This window comes from Terrapene carolina, unplaced genomic scaffold, assembly GCF_002925995.2.
Source record: "Terrapene carolina triunguis isolate 2854851 unplaced genomic scaffold, T_m_triunguis-2.0 Scaffold58, whole genome shotgun sequence".
In the NCBI taxonomy this organism is placed as follows: domain Eukaryota; kingdom Metazoa; phylum Chordata; order Testudines; family Emydidae; genus Terrapene; species Terrapene triunguis.
Genome location: NW_020664409.1, coordinates 15,439,886 through 15,457,180, shown reverse-complemented (window position 1 = coordinate 15,457,180; position 17,295 = coordinate 15,439,886). Strand labels below are relative to the sequence as shown.

At 38.7% G+C, this 17,295-nt stretch overlaps 1 protein-coding gene across 2 annotated transcripts in view; it reads right to left on the bottom strand.

Moving 5' to 3' along the window:
- Window positions 1-592: 592 nt before the first annotated feature.
- The window catches only part of MBP (myelin basic protein), a 195,511-nt gene continuing 178,808 nt past the window's right edge, over window positions 593-17,295 (bottom strand). For both annotated transcript variants that reach the window (XM_024212109.2, XM_029913764.1), the window contains 5 exons: window positions 10,895-10,999; window positions 9,232-9,267; window positions 8,531-8,563; window positions 5,130-5,255; window positions 593-3,365 (listed from right to left, as the gene is read on the bottom strand). In XM_024212109.2, coding sequence (XP_024067877.1) covers window positions 3,309-3,365; window positions 5,130-5,255; window positions 8,531-8,563; window positions 9,232-9,267; window positions 10,895-10,999 — 357 coding nt within the window. In that variant the 3' untranslated portion in view covers window positions 593-3,308. The remainder of the gene's footprint in view (window positions 3,366-5,129; window positions 5,256-8,530; window positions 8,564-9,231; window positions 9,268-10,894; window positions 11,000-17,295) is intronic.

The window sequence follows — 17,295 nt, the reverse complement described above, 5'->3', positions numbered from 1 at the left end:
CCCAAAGAAGTGGAAGGGTAGGAATCCTCCCTTCCATTTTCAGATCATGATGCGGCAGTAGAGCTGCTTGAGGGCCACCAGTGTAGCCTCAGAGCCGTAGTATTTCTTTTGGCTTATACCTTCTCCCTCCATGTGTGAAATGAAGGGTGGACACATGCCTACTTTCAGATCCTGGTCTCTTCCATCCCACTAAAACTCCCTTGCTTGGAAGTAGTGTAGGTGCCCAGTCTCTTGTGATGCGTAGAGTAGAGGAAGTGGATTTCAGTCTCAAGCTTACAAAGAACCATTATATATAATAGTGAGGTAAACTACAATTTTTAAATGTATGAAAAAGATCTTGATGGTCCCTTTTTTAGAGAAGGCAAAACTAGAAGTATACCAGCCTTTGAAAACATTTTTTTGCAGGGGAGGTCTTGTTAAACAACATGAAGCAACATTTTGGAAAAAAGTATTTACCTTCAGAAATCACCTTAAACACCTTTTCATTAAATATATTTGAAGGCTGTCTTTAAAAATCAATGTAGTTTTCACATAATTCATGCAGAGATTGTATATTTTTAAATTTAATTTTTTATTGTATTTTTTACCTGTTACCAAAAGTGTTGTTTTACAGAAAGACACACACATGCATACAGTATTCTATAAAGCTTAAAAAAACCAAACTGGTCCAAATGTCATTACAAGTTGATTATTTTATTTCAATAATGAATGTTTTTAAAAGCTGTATTCCTACACTTTTGTGAACAGTACACATTTAAATTAAATTTACTATTATGTTGTGGAGTATACATCTGAGTGAAGCTACATATAGAAAAATACACATAGCCAATGACTGCACCACAGTTTAAGGGGGGAAATGGGCGTGGTCCAGCTTGCCAGGGGAAGGGGTATATTGCTTTTAGAGTGTGGGTGGGGGAGAGAGGCACAGATACTGCTGCAAAAGCAGAGTGTTGCAATGCTGACTCCTCCCTCAGAGACTGGAAGGGCTGGGGAGTTGATAAAGGGCAAGCCCAGCAGAAGACCCTTTTCCCTGGACCAGATGGAGGAGCACCCAGCCTCACAACCTTGGAAGTGGCAAAAAAGCAGGTTTGGTCAGGATCACAGTGGGCACTGCACTAGCCGCTCCTTTCTTGGGAGGCTGGGAAGGAATTTTCCCCTCACCACCAGATTAGCCAAACTGGAGTGGGAGATTTTTGCATCCCCCACAACATGTTCCGGAGGGCAGTGGCCGTTGGGGGAGTGTGTGTGGGGGGGATTGTTATGATGAGTAGGGAAGGAAGTTAGGCTATGATGTTGCAACTCATTATGTAAGTATGGGGCAGATGTCCAGTGCAGGTACTCCACAGGGAAGGGATACAGTGAACATATAAATGGCTTGATAAACAACTTAAAGGAGGTGTTTGTTAAAGGAGTGGAACGGGCTGAGGGGAGGAGGGGATGGGGTGGCATGCCTATGACTGGGACAGCAGGGAGCCACCCCCTCCTTTCTCTATAACCCACCTTAACCCTCATTTGAGAGTGGGATGATGGTAAGGTCCCAGCAATGGACTGGCTGGGGACCAGGATGGAAAAAAAGGGGTCGGGGGCTGGCAGAAGTCCCCAGGAAAATATTGAAATGATCATGGTGTTACCTGCACTGTACGCTTTTATCTGTCCGGTAGTCCCAGACATCTAATAAAATTGCAGCCTGGTTAAACCATATTCACTGTCTCCTGTCCTTCCAGTATAGCCAGACAACAATATAGCATAAGGAAGATGTAATAGGTGTGTGTTTAACAATTTTGCTGTTTTTCTGTTTCTTTCGTTTCTATGTTTTCCTACCCTCTCATCTTTCACCACTGCATATTAATGGACAGTGCTTTAAATCTACAGTAGATTTAGAGACAAAATAGAATTAACAACACATGGTATATGTCAGTTGGCATTAACATTGGCTACTCCTGACAGTTAGTAGCATGGCTGAAACTGAGTGCCAACTTAGCATTAAATATAGTCTACAATGTATATGCTAAAATAAAAAACACTGAATCAGTTAAGGAGGGTAATCTCACAAAATATTAAAGTTTGTTATAAAATAGTGCAATTCAGAAGAGCTTTTTTCCTACATATGGTTGGAAATACCATTGCCACATGTATACATTTTAGTAGATTTGTGAACAATCAATGTTAAACACTAACTAATGATTTAGATTTAATTTCTATAAGGCAACTACAATGCAACAGTTAAATGTTCACAGTAGTTTACTACTAGTTTGCTTTGGTGCACTGCCATTAAAGGCATCTATTTCGTCATAAGACAAGCTTACCAAGTTTAACACTGCTGCAGTAACAAGAAAACTACTAATAATTCTAACTTGAGATGTGCAGGACTATCTGAAATCTCAATGCTGAAGGGCTTTATTTCTTTCACAAATTAGACTATTTTTGTTTTATTCTTTAACTGCTAAAGAAATGCTGTTGTAGCAGTGTCTGCGTGGAGCAACAGTGACATGCAGTGGTCACGTGCAATCTTAGATGTTTCTTCTCTGGGAATGTTCCTTGTTTTTTGTTGTAAGACATTAGTCTAACCCAAGTTTGAAATCCCCTCTCTCTCTCTCTCTCTCTCTCTTTCGGCCACACTTAATTCTAATGGTTTGGGTGTGATGAGCAATTTGTAAAAATAAGGAATTTCCTTATTACTATTGCTTTGCGGCTCATTGATACTGTAACAGCTGCCCTCTCCCACATTTCACATACCTTGAACTCCCAAAGTTTATTAAACCTTTCCATGACTGCCTAATCCTGTTATGAAAAGGAAAATATTCGGAGAGAAGTGACATTAAACAAAAATAAACCCAAACAAAAAAGTGTTCGGATAAACAGTCCTTACAACTTCTGCACGTGTTTTTTATAGCAGTGTTTAAGAAATCCTTTAATGGCAGTGCTCAAAAACCAAGACAGTTGCTCTGTATTTGCAATTGTGGTGTTCAATGAAAAAAAAATCAGAAGACTTGTGGGGCTTGGAGAAAAAATAAATAAAATCTAACATGCAGTTGGGACATCCTGAAGAAGAATGAATGAAGTGGGGGATCTTGTTATTTTACTTAAAAAATGAAGATAGCAAATAAAGCTACTTTGTGTGTTTCATTCATTCAACTGTTGGTCAGGGATTGCCAATAGAAGTTTATATAATCCTACTGCATGCACAACTCAAATGACATTAAGTAACAGATTGTTTCTATCTATGTAATCCTTGCAATTATTATTAAAATTTTAGGCAGTTATCTTATGAAGCAGAGTACATGGTCCTTGAATGACGTCTTAGAACTTCAGCGTCTAGCAACTGGAGAACCAGACCGTGATCCAGGTCGGGAACCAGATCCTCCCTGTGGAAAGAAGAATAAAATCAATTTGATTAGAAAGGTATGGTACTCTTGGGGGGGGGGGATATGCACACACACACACACACACACTCTCTCTCTCTCTCTCTCTCTCTCATTCTAAAAAGCTAGGTTCCAGTACTATAAACTGGTAGTACAATCGAGAGTCCATTGCTTCTAGTGACTATCTTTGGATAAGCCTGTGTATTATATCACTAAATTAATTGAATGCTTGAAATTTCAGTTTTGTTTCAAAGGGATGATCACTTTTGATGATTGAATTTTCAAGTAGGATGAGTTTGTTCTAATTAAGCACCTCCATCGCTAGCAATTTTGTAATAACAATTTGTTTCCAATGAGTGGAGTCTTAATGAAGTCGTTATGAAACCAGGGAAATTGAGATTGCTGGTAAAGACAGTGACAAAAAGAAACTTGACCTGGAGCTATCCCTGCATTTTGCAGGTGCACGCTCTTTGGAAAAGTTATAACATGGGCATGTACCCTGTGAATAGCCTAATAGCTGAGCACACTGGAGTATAAGGATTTGCATCCACAAAATCCACATTAACACTTGCAATTGCACAATTGTGAGCCTTTTTAAAGGACAAGCTCAAGTGGTAGCACCTGTAAAGTATAAGTACAAGTTTGTGGAAGGATGAGGTTGAAGGTTGACTATCTGGCCCATTTTGCATATAATTAGAAAACAACAAAAAATTAACAGGAAAGGGAATAACAAAATCTTAACTGTATCTTCAGTTCTTATGCAAGTGATGACACAAGTGTGTGTGTGGGGCGGGGGGGAAAGACATTGGGGCCAATATGAAAATCAGACTCCAACAGTGAATTCTTCTTTTGGCTTTCCCTAGACATGTATAGAACCTCATTACTTTTCTTAAAGCTCCTTCCAAGTCAAAAACGATCATGTACCACTGAGGGATTAAAACTTCTCTTCATAGTGCCACACATCTATGTACTGTCTCGCACTAAAGCAGACATATTTATCTCTGTATTGCCTTATGTAGGCTTATATCAATTATGACTGCTGGTGAAAGTGCTGCTGTGTCTGTTCTTGGAGGATATGCTAGAGATGGAAATGATTCATTCTTCTACTTTCCATCTTGAAAGTAGCCTCACTGCTGATTGCATTATTTACTGAGAACACAACACTAATAGTGGGAAATCACTGTGTCTGGCCTTAGAGGAACAAAAATGAAGACTTCATATTATTTTTTGTTTAGATATGAATGTAATAATCAGTTGATTTTCATTTCTTTTTTCCCCCTGCCCTTCTTTGGAAACTATTTGGCCATACACTGCCTTTTTATTTTTATTCCGAATGTTTGTTAGAGACAAGTATCAGAGGGGTAGCCGTGTTAGTCTGAATCTGTAAAAAGCAACAGAGGGTCCTGTGGCACCTTTAAGACTAACAGAAGTATTGGAGCATAAGCTTTCGTGGGTGAATGCCCACTTCATCACCCACGAAAGCTTATGCTCCAATACTTCTGTTAGTCTTAAAGGTGCCACAGGACCCTCTGTTGCTTTTTACATTTCTATTGTACTTCAGTTGTGAATGTGGTATATAAAACAATGTCAAGCACAACTTGGTTTCATACAAACATAGTATCTGCTCAATTTTATTTGTAACTCAAGACAAGTTTTACTCAAGAATATTTGAATGTGACTGATATTAAATAGATTGATCTAGAGAGGCATTTATGCTTTTTTTGTAGGCTCAATTTTTCACTTATTGTAAGTTTACTTGTACTTTACCAGTTTAAAGATTTTGGAAAGAGTGCCCTGGCCATCATGGTATGATCCCTTATGTCCCTTATAAGCAGATTTATGCTCGGAGAATTTGCCACTTCCTCCATACCCTGGCTTGTGTCCTTCACCTCCCTAGAAGAGAGATCACAGATATCTCAGGTGTGTTGTTCACACCAGTTACCTTCATTTGTGACTGCTGGAATGTAATGCTTTCAAATTAGTCAAGTAGTTGAAAGTGTGGGAGGAAAAAAATTCTAAATAGTGAACAACGTGCAAATCTGAGTCCCAAACTTTGGTCTGTAACAGAGAAATCAATAATCAGAACAGGATAGTTGTTCGTCAAATGCATAATGTGAATGGAAAATGAAAAAGGAAGAATAGTAACTGCAACTGTGAGTCTTGAAAAAGAAACCTATTGACTTAAAAATGTTTTATTCCTTTTAGAAAATTATACCGAATAGCACAAAAGGGTAGGAAGAACAAAAATCTCTTGATCAACATGGAGATTTTACATGCAGCTGAATTTCTCCTAAAAGTATACATTACATTTTCAAGAGCTTTTCAAACACTTACACTTAAGTACTAAGATCACTGGTGGAAAAAAAGTTGCTTGTGAAAGTCATTTTGTTTTATTACAAAGTAACTGCCTGAGGAGGAAGAGGAGTACTAGAGCAGAGTTTCTCAAACATTGTACCCTTACACAACTAGGGATAGACACCTCCCACCAACCTCTTGTTGAAAACATTTTTAACAAGTTGTGATTTTGGTGGTCTAATTCAAACACAGACAGGGTCAGCATACTAAATTTACTTTTTTGCTGAGTAATTTCCACTTTAGGCTCTGCAGAAATAGAACTGTAAGCTTGGATTTTTTTTAATTACTATTTTAATGAATTTAATGCTTATTAAAGTTACCAGATTGAAAGTCTAGGCACTAGATCCCTCCAGGTGCAAGCTACCGTGTAATTCAGTGTCCATGCCTAATCACTCACTGGCCTGTTTATGGAGACTATCAATACTGTGCTGCTGCCAAATGTGATGAGAAAATGTATCCATTAAGAGACCATCAAATCAGTTCACAAGGTAATCACACAGCTGCCAAATGGTAAAGATTTTCGGAGTCAACCTGGAATCAGACGAGTAGCACAGGAGTAAAAAAAAGTCCTAATTTGTTATCCTGTCTCCTGAACTACCCAGTTGCCCTTCAACAAACAGGTCTGCTTTTTCTGACTCCTCAGTAATAATTCCTATAAGAAATGGAAAAAAGAATACCCTCTTCCCTCTTTTCAGTGTACATCTTCTGAAAGAGGTTGAAGCCTCCCCAAGGGGGCCAACCTTATAATTTGAGAAAAACTGTTCTGGAGCAAAGGAAGTAGCAAGTTCTGTCTAAAAGATAGTTGAAAGGCAAGAGACAGATAATCAAAGGACAGTGAGAGTGTGTTGGCAATTTTGCATCCCTAATTCATTCACAAAGCACGAGTGAAGTTGATGTGGAATCCTGCTTCCTTGATTTTTCTCTCTGTTCTAAGAGCCAAATTTGTATTTGATCCATTGAGATAGCCTTTTGTTGTTAAACAATAAAGTAGAATAAATACATTCACAGATCTGTTCAGATACAATATTACAGCTATCGATCATGTTAATAAAGAAGGTAGAAATGACTATCTGAACTTATTTGTGTATAAGATATACTGCCAAGATGACCTAGTTTTAAATTGTTGTAAACCTGGCAGGGAACATCCTTCGTTTCTAAATCTTTTAACTTTTATTAAATCCCATATTCTATAGCAGCAGTTTCCCAGAAGTCATTGGGCTTGATCATGCTTGCATTGAAGTTAGTGGCAAAATGCCACTCCATCTCAATAGATTGGGCCTGCTCTGGATTCAATTCTGCAATCATTTAACACTCTCAGCTCCCAATTGCTTCACTGTGTGAACCTGATGATGCAGCCCTTCAGAACTTGCATTGGCTTCAATGGGAGTCATGCAAACAGAGCCACTGCCAAATCTAGATTTAATGTTTGAGAGAGAATGCCATACCCAACAGCTGGGAAGTCCACGGCTGTGTTGCCAAAGCTATTAATGTTTCTGCTGACCCCACCAGTCCTATCGCAGTGGGCCCAATTCTGTGTGGTGAAGAATATCACCAACACTTGAGTTAGATAGGACCTTCTTGTGAAAGGACTGAGCACACTTTCACCTGATGCTCAGCCTCTTTCAAGATTTTGTTCCTACTACAAGAACAGAAGCAATAAAATAAAAAATAAAAAACTGTATAAATTGTTTGTCAAATGGAGGGCAAAGTAATTAGCAAAAGAACTGTTTTTTTCCCCCAATCTTTTAATAGGCTGTTACAAATATTGAGCCTGATGTTGCCAAGTGTTGAATGCCCTTCACTCCCATTCACCTTCTTACATTGTAGGTGGAAACTGAGGATTGGGCTTTCCGAAACCAAAACTTAGTCCTTCAAAATTCCCATATATTACTGACTTCAAGGGGAGTGTTATTTGAGTATTAGCTCCAGGATTTAAGCCTTATGGAGAATTTCAAAAATAAATAAGAAAAACCTTAGAGAAAATTCTTGACAGTGTGATTTTAAGAATTCACACATTAGAATCTTCGGCCATCCCATTGGTTAAATGATTTCTCCCATGTCATCAGCACAAAGAACACAAAACCTCTGATTTTGACAAAATAACTTTTGTGTTCTATGAAATAACTATACTGATAGAAACCTTTTGCATTTTAGAAGCTTTAATATACCACTATAGTAATCTGCCCATGTGTGTAATGAAAGCTGTAGTGAAGCAGAAAATAGGATTTAGTTAGCTGTGAGATAACTGTGTTTCTCTGCTACTCAACACTGTCCATGTTTTAAAACATAACTGTAGAAAGAGCCTATATAATAAGCAGTAATATTGATCTCTTCTTTTTAAAAGGGACTGCAAAAACATATGACAGAAATGTACATACCAGAGACAATATTAGCATATAGAAAAATCAGGCTTATGTAAAAAGTTCCCCAGCTCTTTCAACCCTATCCCCAATTCTTCCCCTCCCCGCAAAAAGAAAAGACAAAGCAGTTAAGTCTTCCAGGAGCCTTAAAGGAAAAGAGGTAGTTTTGCCATGCAGCAGACGTGCTCCATTTGTGCTAAAGCAAAAGAGATTATATCACTGTAAGGTTGACAAGCTTCTGCATAAGAGCAAGCAACAAAATTACGACCATAAACAAACTGCTGTATAGGAGAGGGAAAGTGGATCAAAAGGAATAAAGCAAAACAAACACCAAAATCAAGACTGAAACATGAATGTCAAGTTGCTGCAGCGGCTTGAAAGGCAATGGTGAAAGATAGACTTTGGCCTTGGTAGACCAAAATGGCTGTGAATGAAAGCACATTCATCACCTACCCAGCTAAATCTGGCGAGGGATAATCCTCTCCCCTGCATATGTAAGAAACAGAAACAGTGATATGATGATCACCATGAAACAAAGGATATTCAAGATACGTGAGAGAGAAAAGAAAAAAGAGAAACAGCGAACAGAGCTGGTCAAATAATAGACGCATACATTTGTGAACAGTCATTCTATTAAATTAAAACCAACATTCACAATTTATATTATTTGATCTATAAAGTTAATTAAATAACACAAAAAGTTTCTTAAATGATTATTTGAATGGAAAAAAGACAAAATTCACAATTAGAATTATTTGCAAAAATTATTTGACCAGCTTTGGGGTTTAACAACTCAATTTACTTACAGTTAACCACATGGATCTTCTTGTAATTTCACCAGCTACTTATAGACATTCTCAGGGTTTGGCTGAAGAATATGTTTTAAAATATTATGAATAATATTTTACATTTAATTATCAGCTTTCATGAAAGAATCTCAACATGCTTTAGATCAGTGGGCAAGCAGTATTATTGCCATTTTACAGATGGCTAACCTGTGGTCACGCAGCAAGTCAGTGTTAAAATCGGGAATAGAGCCCAGGTCTCCTGACTCCTACTTCCCTGTTCTAAACACTGGGTAAACTAAAATGGCCAGATGAACAGGTACATATTTAACCACAATAATTAGATGGGATCTTGGGGAATACACTTACCTTTGCCTGCTCTGGGGGTGGTGTCCTAGGTGACACCTACAGAGCAATAGAAAAAAATTATAAAACAGCAGCAGCAATAGATCCAGTACAACCATCAAAGGTTTGCTCTTCATCCTATAATTTAGATAATGTCTGATTTCATCTACCTTCACATTGTTGTAAGAATACTTTTCAGCTTTCTCAATAGAATATACAGTGGACATATTTTTAAAAGTTAATTCCAGTTTTAGGGGCATTTCCCATCATAAAAAATGAAAAATATCTTAGATCCAATAATATGTTTAGGACTGGAATGAACTTTTTAAGTGCATGCACTATATGTTCCTCATTTTAGGTACGAATTTGTCTCCATCCTGCAACACATTGGTGGTACATGACTGAAAATATTGACATCAGGAATGTTGATCTGGTGAAGCTGATATTAATAGAAATAGTATTAATCCAAATCCATTTGCCTATGCTGTTTAAGGTTTCTTGCACTATTATCTTTCTCATGTCTGTCTTTTGGGTCTTTGTCCCACATTTGGGCCTCAGCAGCTGGAAAGGTCTGCTTCAAAGGCCTGGTCCACACTAACCCCCCACTTTGGACTAAGGTACGCAAATTCAGCTACGTTAATAACGTAGCTGAATTCGAAGTACCTTAGTCCGAACTTACCGCGGGTCCAGATGCGGCAGGCAGGCTCCCCCGTCGATGCCGCGTACTCCTCTCGCCGAGCTGGAGTACCGGCGTCGATGGCGAGCACTTCCGGGATCGATTTATCGCGTCTAGACAAGAAGCGATAAATCGATCCCAGAAGATTGATTGCCTGCTGCCGAACCAAGAAGTAAGTGTAGACGTACCCAAAGAGGATGAAGAAGGGAAAAGGGATTATCTGTGGTGCCAGTGATCATTTCACAGCTGTGATACATTTGAGGCAACTTCTTTCTAGTGGGAAGCATTCTGAAGTGCTTTAAAGAATTATTAGGCTCAGGCAGCAAAGTTTTTGATGATATCTTTGCACAGTACTTAGGGATACCATTTCGTAGAATGTTTGAGGGAGATACAGCTCTGTAGTTGTTTCTCTGATTTTGTGTGTGGGGTTTTTTTTTTTTTTTTTCATATTAGTATGAAGATATCCAGGTTCAAAGCTGAAGAAAATCCTTCTCCTCAAATAACATCACTCAGATAAGGAATCAAATCTGGGCTTTTTTTGTTTAGGCCTTGAAAAGAAATGCCTGAGTCTAGCTTCTCTCTTAAAATAGAATTAATTTATTACATCTAGTAAGTGCTATTTTAAATGGACTATGCCTTGAGCACCACTGACCTTTTTTAAACAACAAAAATTTGAATGTGCCTTACTTCAAGAAAGGCAAATAAAAAATGTGCAAAGGGTAAAGCTGTTTAATAGCATCAGTGATTAATGTTGGAATTTCAGCACATTAATGGAAGACTCACCCACTTCCATCCAAAAAAATTTTGCTACACAAAACTAGAAGTTGTAATATCAAAGTAAAATAATTCTGATATCAAAATATAATTATTCCCTCAAAGGCACAGACAGAACATTTTATCTACAGTCTCAATTGCAACAAAATGGATAATCTTCAGGTACTGTTTAGCTGCCATTGAATCTCAAATTACATTTAACTCTGCCAGAGAACATGAAGGGAAGGGGAAACTTACGATGTTCTTGAAGAAATGGACTACTGGGTTGTCGTCACCAGGCCGCCCGTGCTGAGACCTTTGGGGCATGGAACCTACATGGCTAGCTCTGGCTGCATGTATGTCCTGAAATGCAGGGTGGATATATTAGTAAGTGCACTGAGAAGACCAAGATAAATGATGACCGTCTGAAGAGAAAATGCACCAAGAGGCATGCTCTCAGAATAAAACTAAAAGAAAAGGGGGAAAAAACTGACAGTAAAACACACAAGAAATCTACAGAGTTTATGATCCAATGTCTTTAGTGCTATAAAAGCCCATGCACTCTTTATAGAACAGCACAGTTAAGTAATACATATGCATCTTGTGTCCATATCTGAGTGTGTGTGTGTGTGTGTGTGTGTGTGTGTGTACACACACACCTTTAACATTACTGAAGTCCAATATCACCAGTGGTAGGCTGAGGTGGTCCGGTAACAGAAGTTAAATATTTGCTTTCCTTATAAGTGGAATCATAAAATTAGAGGTGCAAACTGAGGTGGAAAAGGGCCTCTTAGGTCTTGGAGTCAATCTCTGTGCCACAGCAGTAATGAGCAGAGTAGCATCTCTTTTCATTTCTAACGTGCAGCACAAATTTCGAACATTCTGTCAATGAAAGAGCAGCTCTATTTGAGGCTGAGGAGAGTTAAGTGCAACTGATGGCACTATGTCGCCTCAGCAGTGCTTCAAGTGATGAGGAGAAAAATCCAAAAAGCAGAGGCGGAACAAGAGCGAGCAAGGCTATTAAATTCATGGAGACTAACTAGCACAACACAGTTACCTGTGATAAATGTTTTATGCCACAGTGAAAATGGTGTCTGCTCTATTATGTGCAATTGGTGCTACATCTTGCATTAATATCACAAAGATGGAAATAAGAATAGTTAGATGTGACTGATCAATGTTAAATTCATGAACAGTAGAAGGTACAGCTTTCCTTCTTGATAAACATAATAGCCAAAGGCCACACCAGAAACTCCAACAGAACCAAACTAAATCACCAGGGAATAGAGAAAACCCTGAAGAGAAGGTGACATCAAGGTCCCACCAAGTATGACTAATGCCACTAGATATTCAGGGAAGTAAAGACATTCAGATTGATAAAGGATGGTACATTTCTTGCTACTCACTTAAGATCAAGCATATCTGTGCAGTGAAAAAAAATAGAGTCTCTAAAATAATATGAAAAGATAGACAAACAAATTAACTCTGATTTTATTTGTCACTAACAGCAAAACACACCACCTTTCTATATAACCTATCTAATGAGACAAGGTAATCTACTGGACATGGACCCAGGACTCCTGAGTTTTATTCCCAGCCCTGCTGCTGACTGATTGTATGATCCTTGACAAATAACTTAACCACTCTGGGCCAGACTTTTCAAGACTTTTAAAGATACTCTGGCACCTAAATATGCAGATAAGCACCTAGTGGGATTTTCAAAAACACCTAGATATCTAACTCCTAATGGGGCTAAATGGGCACTTTTGAAAATCCCACTAGGCACCTATCTGCATCTTTAGTTGCCAAAGTATCTTTAAAAGTCTTGGCCCATAGTTGTTGTTTGCCAAAGATCACCCAACCTATCAGGGATGGGAGTTGTTTTTTAAAAAAAAATCTGAATGAAAATAAAAAGCATTGTTCCTCTTGCTATAACGATGTGTATTGCATGTAATATAATCCTTAGGAAAAATGAGTTTCAAATTAGTTATTGCAGGAAAGTTTAGCTCAATATTTATTAAGTTTGCTCTCCCCGTGCCGATGGTGTATATGATTATACCACTTAAAAAGTAGGACTTTAATGGATTTTATTGGGACTGTGCGATTTTTATAAGATTATGCAATCATCCTGCACTTCCTCCCACACTTAGCTTTACTTTTCCACTTTTTAGATGATAGCCAGAGCTATGGATTCATATTACGTGGTGACAGAAAAATAACAGCTAGCAATGAATGAAAAATGGCCTAGTTAAGGCTATGACGATGTTGCTAGAATGTCCAGTTTTAACTCACATGACTTTTTTTTTAAAAAACCAACAGGACAGCAGCATACAAATATAGGTGGTCATATTTGTTGGGTTGATTGCTGTTTTCTGTGCATGTTCCAAATTAAACTTTTCTTTGTTTTTGGGACACAGCTTCCACGAACCTTCTTTCTCTCTTATTTTTCCGTGGCTAGTGTTGCAGGTCACGTTGCAGTTGCCGCTACTGCTATGCTACTGAAGATAAAGTGGTTACTATTCTACTGCAAACTTTTCATACGCAAAGAGAGGAAGAATGAAAACAATACATGACCCAGCGCAGTAGTTCACTTTTACTCTTAGTGTCCAGTAGGGGTCACACTCCTTACAACCTTGCGCTCCTTGTCCCAAGAGTACAAAGAGCGCAGTGACGCCAACCACCGCTCAGTGCCTTTGGATGGACCTAGGCAGAACAGCCAGACAACAATAGTGTCCCCGTTTTATTTAGTTAATTTGGATAGTTAGTTTTTATTTATTGTAGCTTTAGTGTTCAACAGTGTTAGGCTGCCTTTACACTACAAGATAAGTGTGATATTCCCCTGCTTATGTACACATGCAGCGTAACCGCAGTAGTACAAGTAGTGGCAGCAGAGGCTTGGCTTAGCTGTTCCAAGTATTAACCCACCTGAAACGGGTGAGTACATACTCAGCACAGCTAAGCCATGCCTCCGCTGCCACTACTTGTGCTGCTGCAGCCACTCTGCTATTTATACTTGTGCTATCTTGACAAGAGCTAGCACAAGTATGTGTACACAAGCAAGGAAATCACACTCCTAGTTCATAGTGTAGACTTAACCTTAATGTTACCTCTTTTTTTTTTTTTTTTAAAAGAGAGTTACATCTTAACTTTATTTCTGTTTTTAATTAGTGTATTAGGATTTTAGTTGAGATATGGCAGAACTGAGATTCCCCAGGCTTTAAATTATGCCCCTCTCTGTGGGGGGAGGGAGTGCCATTCCTCAACGGACACTCATGGTAAGTGTCTTTATTGCATAGGTGAAGACCATGTTGTCGCTAAGCGTGTGATCTGTAAATCTTCTAAGATGCTCACACAGAAAGAGTGACAGTCCAGGTGAAAGTTCTTTCTCATGGAAAAGTACATGAGGGCACTGTCCGATCCTAAGCCAAGACAATGCTGAGGAAGTTGCTCTTTACCGACACAATCTGTCTATGATCAATTCACCAGAGATGTGACACCGAGCTCAAGAGCAACAGAAAGACCTAGAGAGGCTTTGCAAATTATTTTGGAGCAGTCAGAAATCCCTGCTGTCCAAAAAGTGAGAGACTAAATCTGTTATGACTCTTCTCTATCTCTGGTGCCTGGCAGGAGAAAGTTGTCCTAAAAGGACTCAATGAAGTCAGCACAGAGGAAATCAGTGCCAGAGCACATAGAGATGAAAGTCCTAAAACCATGACTCAGGACTTACCGAAACCATCCTTCTTAGCACCAGTGCATCAATTCCAGTCTGCCCTGGCACTGTCTTTAGCAGCACTGGTTTGGATGAGAGCTTCTCACTCGGCATGTTGCAGTATAATTGTAGCCATGTTAGATATTAGAGAGAGAGAAGGTGGGTAAGGGAATATCTTTTATTAGACCAACTTCTGTCGTCAGAGAGATGAGAAGAGCTCTGTGTAGTTCAAAAGTTTGTCTCTCTCTCCAACAGAAGTTGGTCCAATAAAAGATATTACCTCTCTCACTCGGCACGGGCAGTTTCAGCATTTCAGAGCCTTCAAAGCAGATAACTGAGACAGGCTTCCTCAACTCAGATGTCTTTTGAAGGGGATTCCACAGCACCAAAAGATTTGTTTACATCTTCCTTGGATATCAGAATAACTCCAGAGCCTGGTTTACCATTGTTAAAATCTTCAAGTTTTGCACCATCTAAATCTCCTCTCCATGAAAAATCAAAAATACCTGTGAAAGATTTCTCTTCATCAGCAGAACAGTAGGATTGTGAGTAGAGGTCCTACTCAAATTTTAAAATCTCCTATTGTCCTATCAATTGAAGGATTCTCATCAGATTCCAGTGGGAGCCCTCCACCTAAGAAGCCAGCAAAAAGAAAATAAAAACAGAAAAGATAACACAAAGGAGCTTTTTTATGAATGTAAGGGTTTAAATTCTAATTACTCTCCTTGGTGTCCCCCAAATTGGATGAATGTGTCTTACCACATGGTCAACAACCTTGGCCATATTGGTCTCTGTGGTAGCAATATCTGCAGCATCCAGGGTAAGTTCCCCCACAGTAAATGCCGTATACGTGTAAGTCACCTAATTCAATTTTTCAAGTGTCACATCATTTCCTGTTCAGTTTATGGAAACAGAGGAACAGCATCATTCTAGTGATGGAGAGTTAACGGTTCACCAGGAAGATTAAGGTGGATGTCCACATTCTTCTTCTTTTTCTTCACCTGAGGAGACTATTTCATCTACTGTGCCTCTGACAATTGATAAATTTAAAACGTTTCAGGAATTATTGAAGTGCAGAAGGGGAAACGCTATAAGAAATGGCACAGGAAAAGGCATAAACTTTTGATACTTTACAACCAGCATCTCAAAATAGTTGCTCTTCCTATCAGAGAGGAATTTTAGAATAGAAAAACAGCTTTAGATTACTTCCTTGATTTCAGCTACTTCAAAAATGCTGATTGTAGATATCAAGTACCGTCCAAAGGTTTTGAGTATTTTTATACTCGTCCATCTCCATCTTCGTTGGTTGTTACTCCTGCAAATGAAGAGTCGAAACAATTGGGAAAGTCAACTCCCAAAGAGAGAGAACCAAACAGAATAGACACTTTTGGAAGGAAAATTTATTCATCAGCCTGTCTGCAAGTTAGAATAACTAATTATCAAGCTATGCTATCTAAATAGGATTATCTACAATAGAACAAACATCTGACTTTAAGGACAAGTTACCTACAGAAATTAGAGATGAGTTCAGATCAATTTATGGAGGCGAGTTGATTTCTAAAATATCTCTTCAAGCTGCTCTGGATGCAAATGATACTGGTGTCTGTTCAACGGCTAAAGCTATCGTTATGAGATGTGCATCATGGTTTTCTTCATCAGATTGGTACAGGGAGGTACAGACAACCACTGAAGATTTGCCGTTTGATGGATTGAGCTTGTTTAGTACTAAAACAGATGAGACCTTGAGTTCATGAAAAGATTTAAGATCCACTTTTAGATCTCTAGGTTTATATACCTGCATTTAGGAAGAAACAGTGTTGTCCACGTTCTTCCTCCTCAAGATATACTAAACTTCCTCATACTTTTACCAGCAAAGGTCTTCTCACCAATCCAAGAAGAGATTAAGATATCAAAAGAGAAGATGAATTCCATCATCCTCTTTGGTAACCTCACAACCAGGACAGAGACATCAGATTTGATGTGATGGTTGAGGATCTTGGACTAATCTACAAGGAGCAATACCTATTCCTCCCTCCTTTTTGATTCTGCTTTTTCTTTTCCCAAGAGATTTGGATTGGAATAATCACAGATCAATGGGCCCTTCAACTTCTCAAAGATGGTTATGTCATTCAGTTTCAGTCTCTGCCTCCCACCCATAACTGATCCCTTTTCTCACAAGAGTACATCAAGAATTAGAACACCTAATCAACCTAGGACAGGTTGATAGAATTGGTACCTGAAGAATTTGTGGAAAAGGGCTTCTGTTTTTCTCATATAAAAAAATAAAGGAGGTTGGTGTCCGATCTTAGATTTTGGGAATCCAAACAAATACATTTGGCATGCCAAGTCTTGTATGGTAACTCTTGCTTCAGTTATTCACGCTCTAGATCCCATGGATTTGTTCATGACCCTCAACGTGCAGGAAGCGTATTTTCATGTGTCGACACATTCTGCACATAAGAATTATCTTCAGTTTGTGGCTTTAGCAAATAATTATGAATTCCAAGTACTGCCCTTTGGGATTTCATCTGCTCTGAGGATGTTCACCAAGTGCCTATCCATACCGTATGAACAGGCAGAGAGGTGCAAGATCAGACCTTCTATGTTCTATATGGGAATGGTGTATCCAGAATTGTATCAGTCTGACAACTCTTCATCTTTCAGGGAAGAGCAATGGTTTAGCAGACTCACTAGGCAGAAAAGTGACCTTGTTCCATGAATGGGAATTAAAAGATTAATTACTGGACCAAATCTTCCAAAAGTGGGGGTTTCCCTAAATAGACCCGTTTGCTTTGAATCAGAACAAAAAGTGTCTATTTTGTTATTGAGCAGGAAAGAGTCTGGGATCCATAGCAGACACTTTCACAATTTGCTGGTCACACCATTTGATGTATGCCTTCCCTACTTTTCCTTTAATTCCAAGGGTGTTAAGGAAGATAAGGAAAGAAAA